The sequence below is a fragment of the Sparus aurata genome, chromosome 20 (genome assembly GCF_900880675.1).
Source record: "Sparus aurata chromosome 20, fSpaAur1.1, whole genome shotgun sequence".
Taxonomy (NCBI): Eukaryota; Metazoa; Chordata; class Actinopteri; order Spariformes; family Sparidae; genus Sparus; species Sparus aurata.
This window is the reverse complement of record NC_044206.1, coordinates 3,657,341-3,674,449: the sequence shown is the minus strand read 5'-3', so window position 1 is coordinate 3,674,449 and position 17,109 is coordinate 3,657,341. Positions and strand designations below refer to the sequence as shown.

At 43.1% G+C, this 17,109-nt stretch overlaps 1 protein-coding gene across 1 annotated transcript in view; it reads left to right on the top strand.

Annotated features, from left to right (window-relative positions):
• The first annotated feature begins 6,585 nt into the window (after positions 1 to 6,585).
• The window catches only part of LOC115571460 (growth arrest-specific protein 7-like), a 52,257-nt gene continuing 41,733 nt past the window's right edge, over positions 6,586 to 17,109 (top strand). Inside the window, exon 1 of the mRNA XM_030400886.1 lies at positions 6,586 to 7,039. Coding sequence (XP_030256746.1) covers positions 6,860 to 7,039 — 180 coding nt within the window. The 5' untranslated portion in view covers positions 6,586 to 6,859. The remainder of the gene's footprint in view (positions 7,040 to 17,109) is intronic.

Sequence of the window (17,109 nt, the reverse complement as noted above, 5' to 3'; positions counted from 1 at the left end):
TGTGTGTATTTTATATTTCCTCTGGGCCTTTCATGTGTTCTACATCTTTAATAATTAGGTCATTTTTAAAGTAAGACTAAAAATGACTGAATGAACCATCAATTTAAACAAGATATTTCTCAAATCCCTGTACACTGTATACTGAATTTCTCATTGTACTTCAGTTCTATGCAGCATTCTGCTTTAGCTGTAATACCACAGTGACAGCAGCTAGATGGCCCCCTTGAACAACAGAAGAAGCAGTGAGGCAGAAAGACCCAAGAAGATTAGTTCAGCTTGTTCCAAGATCCAGATGTGTCACAGAGAGTTCTGATGCCTCAAAAGAAATGAAGAATACATACAGTCCAAGACTGAAGATATTCCATCCACAGAGTGACTGACTGTCATAAATATTCTTGACAGTCTCTGACATGCTTTTCACACTTAGTTCACACCAAAATAGGAGCTATGTCTGTTGATAACTCTCTATCTGTTTATAACTAAGTACATTTACTCAAGTACTGTACTTGAGTACAATGTTGAGGTACTAATGTTATGCTAGTTACTACTTCTACTCCTCAGGGAAATATCATATTTGTTTTACTTAACTACATTTTTTGAATATGTAAAGTGAGAACTAATGTTAAATATAGATGTGTTTCATTTTTGGAAGTTAAATTATGGAATGGACTTAGTGATGAACTGAAATTGTGTAGATCACTGTTGAGTTTCAAAAAAACATTGAAAGGTAAAATAATTAAGGATTACAATGTAAAATAACTGAAATGTGAAATGATTAAGAAGTAAGAATTGAGTAAATTTAGTAAATTTTTGTTATGTTTTTTTTTGTTGTTGTTTTTTCTTCCTCTTTGTATTACTGATACTTTGGGTTATTTCATGGATTGCACAGGATAGGCAAAAATAAGCCTTGGCTTCAGCCTATTCCTTTTTCGGTTACAGAGTTTGTTTAATATTTTTTTTTGTGTGAGAAAATGTTGAGTGGAAGTCTGTGTGATAATATTTGCCAGTTGATTGCACATGATTTAAGTATTTTATATTGTAACCGAAATAAAACTATTCATTCATTCATTCATGTATTGGATTCAAATGTATATGTTTTAAGAAAAATGGATACTTTCATTTTGCATTCTTTCTACAAGCTCTGTAGATGTATTAATTTCCTAATAGGATTTGTCTCCATAAAATGTTATCAGTTTGCACTTGAGAGCAGTTAAATGCACTATTCAAAAGAAAGCATTTGGTATTGTTGTTGTTCTATGTTGTTTTTGTTTGTTTGCACTGTTTGTTTCTTGGGAAACGTTATTTCATTGCATGTACTGTGTATATTTCTGGAATGACAATAAACCCCTCTTGAATCTTGAATCTTGAATATGACCATGAAGTAAGATTTTGACTGCAAGACCTTTACTTGTCACAGTGTTAGTACTTTTACTCCTGGCATTAATTCAACCCCTGAAAATGCATCTCTCTTCCTCACAATTACATATTTTCAAAGTTTTTGAATAAATCTCTACATGGTTTTTAAATGTTTTTGCTGTAGCGTGCAACTTAATGTGACTGATTCCTGAGGTTTGATACATATGAAAGCTTTTTTTGTGTACACTGCAGCTCTAAAGCAGACATGCTCAGCTGTGGTGTTGACTGGTTACATGCGCGTAGGTTTGATTATCCATACAACACAGTTAGAAACAGCCCTCCAGCGTTCTCAGAGTGTTTCTATAGTTACAGCGCGGTCACATCATGCAGGCACTGCACAGCTTGTGGTCCATGCTGGACGCGAACCTGCACTCACAGTTTCTCAACGGCTGAGGACGTTCGAGTTTACATATATGTTGACCACTCGGCCATGGATGGTTCCCGGATTGTGAAAAAAGGGGGGTCGTTTGTGTCTTGCTGTATAAGAAACAAAAACTTCAAAACTATTTACACTACTGCCACGCCCTCAGCAAAATCAGTCTGCTCATTATTCCAGCGTCAGGTTTTGGTAAATCATACAACAGTGTTAAAAACTGCGGAGTGTCTCTATAGTTATGATAATATAACCGTATGACGGTTCTCGCCTGTGAAAAATGGGGGGTCATCCCATGTGCTCTTAGTGCCTGTGTCTCCAACGTGCCTAACGTACATGGGTACATGGGAAATGACAAAACACAATTTAAACAATTAAACAACACAATGTAACAACGTTATGTCCACCTGCCACATGTATAAGGCACTTGCCTGCAGGTTCTAATTTCAGGGGCGGAAGATCTCGCGTGGCCTTCTCCCTCCAGATGCTTCATTTTTTCTAATGTCCCAAAAAAAGCTATCGGCCCTCTGAACCGTTTACACATAAAGTGAAGACAACAAAGTCTTACAGAGCAATGCTTGTGCTCCCGTTCACCTCAATGGTTCGGCATTATTTCACAGTCAGGATGTGGCAGAAAGCAAAAACAAAATTAAAACAAAAATCTAAAATAATATTGATCATTGATCGCTGCTGAGTCAGTCTAAAATGCTGACATACATAGTTTTTTCTCATTTTGTCAAAGTCTTCAAAAATAAGTTGTCATACAAGTGTTCACAGTAAACAATTGAAAAAAGTTTGTGGCAACTGATTGGTACAATTAAGGACCTTTCAGCTGAGAGTGATCATCTGCGTGTCAACAAGCACTCTAAGTACCCGGCTGTCAGCCAGAGCCGGCATCATGCTCTATGTTCATGACACCAGCCTCCGCAGACAGCCTGCGCCGTAGAGTACTTCCGCCTCTTGGTTGTTGTGCGCAGGCGTGCCTGTTTACGGGATTTCTTTTTCATCCACAGAGAGACACAATGTCGTCAGACATACGCCACACAACTGGGGGCGTGTGTGCATGACACTTTGCCCCCAGAATCATTTCACTCCACATTGTTAATAAGTTCCCCACGTATTTATAGTCCTGTAGCGTCGTCCTCGTATCACTCACGGTGCCAATTTTTTTTTTTTTTTGCCAATTATTAAGCCTGGCACACAGTCATCACCCTCACCACACAGTTTTCACATTTGAATTGCTCTACTCAGTGGCAGTTCTAGACCAGTTTTAATAGGGGGGCCAGGTTGGGGCCGGCTTTTTTGTTAGGGGGCACATACAACCTGGAAAAAAGGATAAATCCCTCATTCAGACAAAGCAGTGTTTACAATTTCAGCAATTTTGATTGGGTAGTAAACTGCTGAGACACTTTATTTCTGCCTTTCCCTTCAGAACAAAATCATTGCAAGAAATCTGTCATTGTATTATTAATGCAGACTCCCTGTCAGGGGGGCCACAGGGGGGGCCAGACTCAGAGTTACGGGGGCACTGGCCTCTGTTGCCCCCCCAAGAACCGCACCTGGCTCTACTTTTCTAATGACTGGCCTCCATTTGGCTGAGATGGCCTAAAAAGAATTCTTATCTAGTATCCATAGAATGTGCACTTTTTAAATTCCAGCCTATGATTGGTCGCAGTTGTGGATCTTATTTAAAGCATTTTATCACAAAAACATCACATGTCATGATGCTGATGATTTGTTATTGATGTTGTTGTGATTATTTGTTTTCAATATTGATATTAATGTTGGTCAGTCATGTTCTGATTGGTGAAGTAGGCTGTAGCCTAAAGCACAGTCATTCAAGCCAAAGCAGGAGGCGCCTGTCATCCCGCTTCTGTTACATATCTTTGTAATGATAACAAAATTTGATAACTACATATATACAGATATTGTGTGTATATTGGCAAATATAGTATATATACTAAGTTTAAGTCTCACTTATACATTATAATCCTGTGGTTTATTTTGACTTTTAAAATCTTCATGTTGAGTGAAGATCTTGAAGATTAAGAAAGACTTTGTCATCATGTTGTGAAACTGTTGTGTGTTTGCAGTGAGCTTTAATGTGACATGTCACCGAGGACTTGCTCTTCCAGGAAGCTTCGTCCGGCCGGCAGCCAGTTCTTCATATCTTCAGTGATTAAATAAAGGGGAACTTGACGCTGCAGCTTCATGAGCATCTTCTGCAACACACATTCAACGCACAGGTTGAATCAGCTGACAGCGAGGCACCGTATGTGCTCCTGTACCTCAGTATGAACAGTTGATCTTAACTTCAAGGGTCAGAGTGATGCAGGGACAGTGAAGTTACTGATGGAGATCTGGACTGTTCTATTTGATATGTTCTTGAACCAAATACATCTTGCTCTTCAGGACTTCCGTGTGTCAATCCAATCAGTCCTAAACGATCTGCTTTTCAAGGAACTGCACGTTGTCTTCTTGAATGATGATGATGATGATGATGATGATGATGATGAAGACTTCACATACCTGGTGCAAAGAGAAGGTTGTCACAGTTTGAGAGAAGGGAGATGTGCGTTCAGATGAGAGGTGACTGTTGACAGAAGATGAACTGGTTGGTCAGTTCGCATGTACATGACGTGTCTGATCAGTCTGATGAGTCTTGTGCGGTATGTATTAAAAACACAACACACACAAAGGTTCCACAGCTTTTCCAGGCCTTGAAAAATGACATTTTTAAATTTAATGACTTTGCCAGGTGTTCCATGACTGTAAGAGATCTGTATTTAAATGGAGCAAAAACAAAATCTTAATTCAAGGTGAACTTTATAGTTTCTTCCAGAACTTTCAGCAGCGTCTCACAGCCTTCCTCAGACATGGAACTCAGCAATGAATGACTTGATGACAACGAACCTGAGGAGCTGTAGACTGTCAGTTGCAGTTGAAGCAGCTGAGGCTCAAGTTGTGTTGTTTCAGCGGCAGAACGAGCTCTCTGAGTTCATGTGTGTTTGAGTTTTTCTCTGTTTGGTGTCGTTTTATTTCCTGTGCTGCTGAGCGCAGACTGCTTTGTTCTCAGTAACTTGCAGATGATAGGGGCGAAACCGCAGTCACTCTTTTTTATGTTTCATCAGCCATTCATTTTACTCTCCAGTCTGATTAAGTGCAGATTGTTGGATACCTTTATTCAAAAGGGTCACACCATTAATGTTTCACATTAAGTTTACTTGTCCTGATGTATTTATTTTTTCTGTCCTGATGTATTTATTCTTTCTGTTTGACTACTTGTGAACAGCACATTTCTACATCCAGATGTGTCTCACAAGCACAAGAGAGCAACAATAATTCCTCCTTTCCATGAAACTGACAGACTGTGTGAATACTGATAGCTCCACCTTGTGGTGTTCATGACCTAACTCACCTTCATGTAGTGAGCGCTGGTTTGATTGATTCCAAATGAAAAGAAAAGGGAAGAATGTAGAATTAATATCCACACAACCCATTGCAGTAAAGCTTCCCTGATGTCTCACTGTGACCTGAGTCACCGGTCAGTGTCATGTGTGTTGGCCAATAATAAACAGCGATGTGTCATAATACCGAGCATCAGGGTAAAAAAAGGAACTATCAAGCTTGGGTGCCTTTTGGCCAAATGTTTGTTCATGTTAAGGTCAACTCTGACTCTGAACAAAGCTGCTGCATTTAGAATGAAGGGCTGAACTTTAAGATCTAAGATACCACCAAAAAACAAAGGATATATCACACTCTCATTATGGCTCAATTATATTCAATGCCCTCTCAAGATTTCATTTATGTTAACCACATTTGTAATATTAGCATCATCATCATCATCATCATCATCATCTTCATCATCTTCATCTTGATCATCATCTTCAGCACCACCGTTGTAACAGAGGCACTCATAAAAGAAAAAGAGATAAAGCAGCAGCTCGGCAGTAAAACCATGAAAATCAAATCATAAAAGGACAAATGTTTCAGCATTAAATCGTCGGCAGCAAATTCAATCTTCCCCGGTGTGAAGAAGTAGAGTGGAGCTGAAGTGGAGCTGCTGCCTTCAACAATCACAAGTCAAGTCCACCATAGTGAGAGACGCAACATCCGGTATGGCCTTTCAAACTAAAACTTACAAAGACAAAAAAAGAAAAAGAAAATAGCCAGGAGAAATGACCACATCTCGACCTCAAATGTATTAGTTATCATTGTTACATGGGGTATTGGGCGGGAACTGTCAGTTCTTATTATAGTAATATAGGGTTTATTATGGCAGTATACCTGTACACTACTCTAAATTTAGATTGGAAAACATTTATTACTGAAGAAGAGCTACTGTGCATACAGTGAGGGTTGCCATGTGACCATTATTACTAAGTAATGTCGACTGCAGCCTGTTTTATTATTAATAGTAGCCTCATATTAATGATAGCCTAATACTAACAGTGGCCTAATATCATAGCACCATTAGTACAATCCTAGTAGTAGCCTACTCATGAGAAGTTTTAATATCAGCGTTAAAGTTCATTTCTGTTTTTGGACACAGCTTAACAGAAGAAAAGAAACAACACAACTAACTCAAGTTTAGCGTTATTTCTTTCCTAAATGTTTCAGCCTCAGCTCACGCTCCCCCTCAGCACAGTTTACTCCGTTTAATGAGGCTTGTTTACCAACTTTTGAAGCCTTTGTGCTTTTATTTTGAAGCCACGCTCGTCCCTCTTCCGCCGCGGCTCCGTCCTGCTGTGCGCAGCCTGCCGCGGCTCGTGCAGCCTTCATACGGCGCTGACACGCTGAGGAGCGGAGCGGAGCGCAGAGAAGCGGAGCAGAGAGGGCCGACCTGACAGCAGTCCTGTCCCGACCGCAGTCCTGTCCCGACAGCAGCAGGAGGACAACCTGTTCACCAACTTCACTGAACTTTTACCGCTCTTCTCCTCGACACGAGCCACGAGGGACAGTCGAGTTCGGACCTCGGACCAGCAACTCTGAGGTCACTGAGAAAGTTGTGTTTCTGCTCCGAGCAGCGGGGGACCGTCACCGCCGCCCGTGTGACAAGTCACTCCGGAGATGTCTGGATCGTATTGCAAAAGTTTGTACCCGTTCAGCGGGGAGCAGCACCAGCAGGGACTGAGCTTCGAGGCCGGGGATATCATCAAGGTGGTCCAGGCTCTGCCCGGAGGCTGGTGGGAGGGAGAGAGGGATGGAGACCGAGGATGGTTCCCCTCCAGTTATGTCCAGGTCCTGGAGGTAAGGACACTTTTGATGACTGCTTATTGGAATCTATTCAAATGTTAATTGGATGTTAATCATGTGAATGGACCTGTGTTTTGTCTGCTTTTGACTTTTTTTTTTAATGATTCTGTTTTTCTGAAAAACACATTTTTAAAAGTCTATTTTCTGTTCTCCTGACTCTCTCTCTCTCTCTTTCTCTCTCTTTCTCTCTCTCTCTCTCTCTCTCACACACACACACACACACACACACACACACACACTCACACACACACACTCACACACACACACACTTGAGGATAAAGACAGCATTGACAGATGCACTAATGAATCGTTTTCCCGTGCTGCGCTGATCAGATTAACTCTAGCCTTCCCAGCAGGCAGCTCCCTGCTGGCTGAGGCTGCACACTTCCTCATTCCACACACATTCCAGTGAAAAGCTCAGGTCTCCTCTCCTCTGCGCGCGTGAATGCACAGGACATGCTGCTCTCCCCCTGTCCTCCTCCTCCTCCTCCTCCTCCTCCTCCTCCTCCTCCTCCCCCAGCCTCCCCTCTCTGCCTCCAAACAGTTCACACTCTGCTGTGGCAAGTTAGAAAAAGATCCAGCACTTCTTTTATTTTATTTCTTAAAAAGCTGTCATGTTTGTCTGTGATTGAAGTGATCTGAGTCAGTGACACCACCCCAGTATACTGACAGCCTGTTACAATCAGCTTGTATCCAAGAGGGACCGGCTCGACGCCAGCATTCCCAGCTCTGGCCCCGGTGCTGCCATTTTTGTCACGTCTTCACTCAGAATGCGAGAAGACGGGAACAGAAATGTGGTGTGTGACCTATCAGAGACTGTAGGATCACATAAACCTGTCGCAGCAGACAGTTCAAGCACAACAGCCCTTATCTGTTCCAAGACCAGTCTGAGGAATGGAGTTGCAGGGTGTGGCAGGGAGCAGAGAGGCTGTCCTTTGAGGACGGGAGTCTCAGTTTCATCCGACATCAACCCTGTGGAAGTGGTGAAGTTTCAAGGGAAAAGCTGAACCTTTGCCTGACCTGACTCTAGTGGGGTCAAATCAAAATGAACTTCTTTAGAGGGGTCAGTTATGCATCAGCCAGTCAGTGACTAAGTCATTCTGGCCCGGTGATTTGAATAGTGGAGAATGTCAGTGGCTATTCAGTCTGATGATCAGGACATGATCGTGATCGTTTAGTGTGGATATTGTTAAGTAGCATTTCATTATAGCCCTTATTAATCCAGATTCACCTCTAATGGAAAGTAGTGTGGAAAAGATTTGTTGGAACTGTTTTATTGAACAGCTTTCTAACAAAAAAATCTTAAAAGTCTCTCCATCTGAGGAGTGAAGCTGCTCTGTAGTCCGGTGCTATGGCAGCAGATACTTCTGTATCTGTTGTCAGATGGCAGCAGGGTGAACGCACTGTGGCTGGGTGGGTGTTGACTTTTAGTTTTCTCACTTCACTGATATCACTGATGCTCTGAAGATGGTACCAGTGATGTTCTGGGCGGTTCCAGTCACCCACTGTGGAGCCTTCCTGGAGGGTTACAAGTGTTAGCTGAGGGAGCTAAGCAACAATCATAGTGTTAGTATTCATTTGATAGAGTCACTAATTTAGATCCTCACCCTGTCTTCATCATCGAATGATCCGCTGTATTTTAATGTAACGTATAGGTGAAAGGTTGGATCAGTCCCCTCAATATATACTTATATATACGTATATACTATATGTGCTGTTCAGTTAACTTTGAGAAGGAAAAACAACAACAACAAAATGGCAAATTCATTGTTATTATCAACTTAAAAATCTTGATCTACCTTGAGCTCTGGTATATGTTACGTGCACTCACATGACGTGGTAGATTGATCAAACAATTGAACTCAAGGTCTTCTTACCTGCTTTTTTCCCCACATAAGCTACACCTCATGGCCTTCATCAGTGACCAGAGTTCATCTCCATGAAATCTCTGCAGTCGATGAGCTGGTAGCTATAGAAAAAGCTATTAAGTGGACCTTGAGGATCTCTCTTGGTCACAATGTTGTCGTCACAGTCAAACCTCCAGACTCAGTTAACTGAGGAAAACGAAAAAGAATCTTTAGTTGCAGTTGTAATGTACGTGACACACAGATGACAGAACATGTGAATGTTAGAGAGCATTGTGTGGTTTCTGAAAAGACTGACTGTTTCTCAGCCGGCTGTGTGGATACCTTTTATAAAACACTGATGCGATGCACGATAAGGGCTCAGCCCTCAAGCTAGGCTAAATTAAGCCACGGCAACATGCTTATCAGATGTGGGGTCTGACTTATCACAGTTACATTCCCCTCAGTTTCAGGGGAAACTGGTCTGCAGCTGGTGTCGGATGTTTGTGGTGTTTGTGGCTTCATATTTAGATTCTCACCACTAACCCGGCCTTCCTGTCACTCGCCGCTGCTTGTTCTGCTGTAGTGGAAATGCCTCAAAATAGGCAGTGGAGACGGGAGAACTGACTCAACGGCGAGGAGGGGACAGGGCCCGGTGGCTCAGTGATTTGCTTTGTTTGGTTAGTGTTGCATCAGCTCGGCTCTACCTGTTCTGCCAGGCGTCTCTAACAGAGATGTTAACTGAGGCAAGTTTCAACTCACACATATCTGAAGTGCTCTGAGGAAGTCATAGTTTGGATTTTGATGTCCTGGACTGATTGTCGTGTTGGCTGGTCAGAATCAATGTTTATTCACATTATTTTTGCTCTATGTCTCACCTACACACCAGTATCAGGCATAACACTGGCAAAAGCGAGTGTTTTGTAGGTACTGTTGATGGTATTTTTGGCATGATCTAGAAAATTCTGAGCTCTCTAGTCAGACTTCTTTATGAGACTCTTTGTGTACCTCAGCGTGGTGATTATAGGTTTATCATCAGATTATCTGTGGGGCATCAGTATCAGTTTCGGTCTTACTGGAGAGATTCTCCGCAGACTACGCGATGGAACATATCACTTCATCATGCTGAAACTGGAGGTTCCCCCCAGTTGTCCGTCATCTGCAGGTCGATCAGTCAGAGGGTGTAGGGTGATAGTGTGATGGTGAAACAAAAAACACTTCTCTGCTTCCTCATTCTGGTCATTTATTCAATTCAAGAGGGGCACTGCAAGGGAATTTTCGTCACGTCTACAGGCTGTTGCTCAGAAACTCAGTTCCCTCACTTTCTTATTCGTAAATGATAATAAATCCAGACGTATGTACATTAATCACTTGGCCTGGGATTTTTATAGCTGGCACAGTGAACAACGCAGCTCTGATCTGACTCTGTTGTCATCTTCAGTCTTGTGTCTTTGTTCTACAAACAGCCCATTCTTCAACACATAATGAATCATTCAGAACCTGCTGCTGCCTGGTGCCTCACACTGTTAGGATGTTTCTCAGACATTTACTGTAAAGTTAGACGACATAACTTTTGAAGAAATCAATGATACAAAACCTAAACTGTCATTCTCGTCAGTAAATGCAGCTCTGCTCGCTTCAGTAGACTGCTGCTGTACAGTCCCAGCTAACTTTTGATGTGGTTTGACTGTCGGAGAGGAGAGGAGAGGAGAGGAGAGGAGAGGAGAGGAGAGGAGAGAGGAGAGGAGAGGAGAGGAGAGGAGAGGGGAGAGGAGAGGAGAGGAGAGTAGAGGAGAGGAGAGGAGAGGAGAGGAGAGGAGAGACTGTACCCCTTGCTCCAGTCTCTACTGTAGCTAGGCTAACCACACTCTGACTCCAGTTCTGTACCTAACACACAGACATGAGAGTAGTATTGATCATCTCATCTAATCCTGGGAAGCAAAGGGAATGGGAGTGATTCAGAACGTGTCTGAACATTTCTTCAGAGGTCCAGTGTGTAGGATTTAATGGCATCTGGTGGTGGAAGTTGCATATTGAAACCAACTGAGCTACCGTACAAACATGGCAGCCTCTGTAGAAGAGCACCTGCTCCCTCTTTAGATACAAAAGACTCACTGTGAAGTAACAAAAGACATGGGGTCTTAGTTCCAAGGGATTACACACTCATGAAATCTATAATTAATATGTAAAATTAAGTTGAGATAATGACATCAACACATTTGAAATGAAAGTAATTATGATTTTTTTATATTCCTTTTCTGGCAAGTTTTCCCCCAAATCCCACACACTGCACTGGTCCTTTAAATTTCATAAAAAATAAAAGAGATGATGCTTTTTGCTCCGTTCTATGAGCAGCTGATGATGTTTGGAGAAGGAACACTGTGACCGCTTCTTGCTAGAATTTGGATTTAAAGTGAGGTGTTCAGGTTGCACAGTGTGAACTGTACTGAATGAAAGATTATCTCATCCACTCCTGGAGAACATTGTACTTTGGGAGTAATCCCAGCGACCACCAGAGCATCCTGAGTCATAACGACAGTGAGTCATGTCAGTGTGCGGCTCATTAGAGCTGACTGTTCACCTAATGAGGAGGAAATGAACGAAAGCACTAAGAACAAAAGGGAGTTAAAGCAGCAGCTGAAAACCGTCTATGATGACTCGTTGCCATGAGTTTCTGCCTGATGACTGTGATGTCATCCTGTGCACTTCAATGGAGGATATTGTTCAGTTCAGACATGAATGCTTTAATGTTTGGGAGCTTTTATCCGCAAGTGAATTGGGCTGATTCACTCATTCAGTCAACCTGCTAGCTTGAAAATGATTTGTCCGCCTCCCCTGTGGTGCTTGGAGCTGTCATCACTGTTTCCACACACATGTTCAAACGCCGCCTCTGTCTTAATGCTCTGTTACTCCATCATTCCATGGAGCAATGTCCTATTACTGTGTGACATTTTTATCTTCTTCATGCGATTCCGAGGCACTTCAGTTTTTACCTACGTCATAGAGGATAGTTGTTCACGTTACTTGGCCTGCTTTCTCACAGCAGGATGTCTCCAGAGCTCATAAATGAATAACACAACATTTCATTTTTGGACAGGTTGGGTTTGAAACAGGGACAGTTGATTTCCACTGAGGTATTTTCACCCTTATGTAGTTTATATTTTTTTAACAACAGCTATAAAACTAATAGAAATATGATCCAGGTCAATAAAATAACCAAAGATTGATGTGATAGGTCAGATGGCTTCAGTGCAGCAGCAGAGACTGACAGAGTTCTGCGCTCCCTCACTGCCACCCGGTCGCTGCTTTTCACTGGATCGTCGTTGGCAGGTCTCTAAAAGTCTCTTGGCATTATACAGTAATTACAATCCGTATCCTGCAGTGTATGATTAAATCCAAACCGTGTATCACGACTGCATTTGCTGTTAAAGATAAATGCTTGACTTTTAGGTTTCCATAGAAGCTCACTCCTGCCAAGTAAAGAAAAAGAAAAAAAGAGGAAAAAGAGAGAATAATTGAAATAAAAGCTCGGTATACCAAACTGTGTCAACCGAAATGTCAAACATGTCCTTCAGTGTGAGGACTGCTCTTCTTTGTCATTATGATAATACCTGAAGCACCTTTAGGTTTTGGACTGTTGGTTGGGCAGAAGAAGCTATTTGAACAACTCACTTTGGGCTCCGGGAAATATTGCTGAGCATTTATGGATATTTTGTTTTCATAATGATTAATTGGTTCTTGATGAAAGTCATCTACAGATTAAACGATAATGAAAACAGCAGCTGCAGCCCTAATTGCAACATAGTAAATCCAAATTAAGAAACACAAGGTAACATGTTGTACTTACTTAATACCTATTATGACATACTATTGCAGTACTATTACTGTACATTACAATTTCATAATGTTGCACACGTATAGTTTTGAATCACCATGAGGTGAGGCCTGTTATTGTGGCAGTGCAACAGCCAGTGCAACAGCAGTGCTCTGACAGTTTGGTGTTGTTCTGACCTTGAGATTCTTTCGGCCCGTCTGTGTGGTGTTTTGGTGCCCGGCGCAGAGAACACGCTCCACAGGTGGGAGCAGAGGTTTATCTGAATGAGGTCGTGCAAAGACAGCTGTTGGTTTACTGGTTGAAATTGTGTCTTTGATTCAGATTCACTTCGCTGCCTTTTTGGAGATAAGTAGTAGTAGAAAATGCCCAGAAATAATGAAATTAAGTGGAATGTACTGGTCAGTAGATGTGTTTAATCAGAACGTACTGTTTAATGTGGCTACAGCAGGAACGTCAGTCAGCAGTCGGCACTGATCTATAAATAAATGAGTGATTCTGACAGGATCTGTTGTCCACAGATGAAACTTTCTCCTCCGGTTCATTAACTGGCTGCAGCGTCTGACGGCAGCACGACACACATGTTAATAAATCTACAGCGTCTGATGTGAGAAGACACACAGCCGTCCACTGTGTTTACCTTCGTTAAACCATCTGCAGACAACACCAACCACACGTGCATCACGTGGCTCCTCTGTAGCTCTGTATTCCGCTGTTCATGACCCAAACAGTGAATCACTGGAGCTTATTAATTAATGTGTCCTGCCACCTTTTCAACTGTCTCTACAGGTTTTTTCATTGTGTTATGTTTTATTCCTTCTTCTTCTTATAATTGTTATTATCATTATTATTATTTCTGTAGTCGTTGTGATCAAATGCTCAAAACCAACCCATATGGCGCTGTGTGTTCGCAGCGCTATGCACCATCCAGACAACAATATGACTTCCTGCAGAGACGTCTCCTTTCATTAAGACACTGTTTTCCTGACTCACTGTGATTGGCTCAGCTGTCTCTTAGCGATAAGACCAGTGATGTGATTGCCGAGAGACCTCACTCACACTCCACCTCACTCACACTCCACCTCACTCACACTCCATCTCACTCACACTGCACCTCACTCACACTGCACCTCACTCACACTGCACCTCACTCACACTCCACCTCACTCACACTGCACCTCACTCACACTCCACCTCACTCACACTGCACCTCACTCACACTGCACCTCACTCACACTGCACCTCACTCACACTGCACCTCACTCACACTGCACCTCACTCACACTCCACCTCACTCACACTGCACCTCACTCACACTGCACCTCACTCACACTGCACCTCACTCACACTCCACCTCACTCACACTGCACCTCACTCACACTGCACCTCACTCACACTCCACCTCACTCACACTGCACCTCACTCACACTGCACCTCACTCACACTGTACCTCACTCACACTGCACCTCACTCACACTCCACCTCACTCACACTGCACCTCACTCACACTGCACCTCACTCACACTGCACCTCACTCACACTGCACCTCAGTCACACTCCACCTCACTCACACTGCACCTCAGTCACACTCCACCTCACTCACACTGCACCTCACTCACACTGCACCTCAGTCACACTCCACCTCACTCACACTGCACCTCACTCACACTCCACCTCACTCACACTCCACCTCACTCACACTGCACCTCACTCACACTGCACCTCAGTCACACTCCACCTCACTCACACTCCACCTCACTCACACTCCACCTCACTCACACTGCACCTCACTCACACTGCACCTCAGTCACACTTCACCTCACTCACACTTCACCTCACTCACACTCCACCTCACTCACACTGCACCTCACTCACACTCCACCTCACTCACACTGCACCTCACTCACACTCCACCTCACTCACACTCCACCTCACTCACACTCCACCTCACTCACACTGCACCTCACTCACACTGCACCTCACTCACACTCCACCTCACTCTCACTGCACCTCACTCACACTCCACCTCACTCACACTGCACCTCACTCACACTCCACCTCACTCACACTCCACCTCACTCACACTCCACCTCACTCACACTGCACCTCACTCACACTCCACCTCACTCACACTGCACCTCACTCACACTGCACCTCACTCACACTGCACCTCACTCACACTCCACCTCACTCACACTGCACCTCACTCACACTGCACCTCACTCACACTGCACCTCAGTCACACTCCACCTCACTCACACTCCACCTCACTCACACTGCACCTAACTCACACTGCACCTCACTCACACTGCACCTCACTCACACTCCACCTCACTCACACTGCACCTCACTCACACTCCACCTCACTCACACTGCACCTCACTCACACTGCACCTCACTCACACTGCACCTCACTCACACTCCACCTCACTCACACTGCACCTCACTCACACTCCACCTCACTCACACTGCACCTCACTCACACTGCACCTCACTCACCTCACTCACACTGCACCTCACTCACACTGCACCTCACTCACACTCCACCTCACTCACACTCCACCTCACTCACACTCCACCTCACTCACACTGCACCTCACTCACACTCCACCTCACTCACACTCCACCTCACTCACACTGCACCTCACTCACACTCCACCTCACTCACACTCCACCTCACTCACTCTTTTGCACTTTGCATTGCTGCACATACAAGAAGCAAAATAGCAGCCTAACCCTAACCCACACAGTTGATGCACCCAGGACTTTGTACTGATTCTTGCCCAATTGAAATGATGTGCAATATCTCATACTGTTGACTTGATGTCAGTTTTAATATTAGTAGATTTATTTGACATATGCATTAACGTTTCTTTGCTCTATGTTTAAATTAGGGCTGGGTATCACCAGGTACCTTGCGATACGATACTATCACGATATTTTGCCCACAATAACGATAATATCACGATACAGCGATTCTGCGATAATCGATATATTGCAAGGAATTTCATCCACGATACATCACTGAATCCATTTCACAGGAATTACAAAACATTGTCAATCAATTTCACATGAATGACAGCCAAGTAAACAAAGAGTATATTGCACAGTGTCTCTTCTTAACACACACACTGACTACAGCTATCATTAAATATCTATATGTGTGGGTTTCAGAGCTACTTAAACCATTTTTTTAAATCTTATTTGGTTGTATACCTATGTTTGAATAAAGATAAAGCTGTCCTCTGAAGAGGGGTGGTGGTGGTGGGCCAAAACCCCCCCCCCAAAAAAACTATTATTATTATTATTTTTTTTACATTTTTAGATATCGATATTTGGCACCAGTGTATCGATAACGTACCTCAAGATTAAATATCGTGATATATCGTTGTATCGATATTTTGGCACACCCCTAGTTTAAATGTCCTAACTCTGAAGTAATTTGATTTAGTTTTTGATAAAAGAAAATTAAAAATCCATATAAACTGATACTGTAGGTAGGCTGATACGGTTGGCCTGCTATAAGGTTTCATTTGGCCGTCCAGAGGTTTTCTAGCAGTCTTAATTAATAGGAAAATGTACGCTGAAGTGTATTAGATTTTTATATTTGTGAGGTTATGAATGGTTTAAAATATGTAGAATGCCTTATTATGAATTATTATCTGAGCACTGGAGGCATAGTCTTACAGTTTGTGCAGGAAGTGAACCTGGGATCCTAGGACCACGGAAGCCCTGAGAGGGTAACAATTAAAGGAACCTGGCAAGATTATCCTGGAAATACATTTTTCTCCGTTTTAAAATCAGTCACACCAGAGAGAATACACCTTGGATCAATCTTAGAAAATGGATTACCAGAATGTATTCTTTGCCTCTCAGGGCTTCCGTATAGCTGCACTTTGCATCTAAACGATGTTATACAATAGGTGCCTGCTTTTTGGCCTGTGGTTCACCATTAGTTTTCTGTTTAGCCCCCTGAGGGAAAAAATGGCTTGCTCACTGACATATTTCCCTCTGAAGACATCACATCGTCTGCTGCTGGGATGGATACTACGACATGGTCTGTCAAAGAGAAAAGTCATGTGGGGGCTGTAATAAAACCAGTTTAAATCACTGAAGCTGTGACACACTGGGTTATAGCCTTTAACGAGTGGTTGGAGGGCAGTAACACACTTGTGTTGCTCTGAGGCTACATTTGACATCCCCATAACAACCCAGGACTCCCCTACAAGTGTTGAACTATCAACATGGCCAGTTAACATGTAATAGAAACCCTGCAGCTGGGCCTGCCAGGGGCCATCTGGAGGGGACTCCCCCCCCACACTCCTCCACGTGGATGCAATGTGTTGAGTGCTGGTTGCCACGTATTACACAGTCAAGTGTGACTTTTT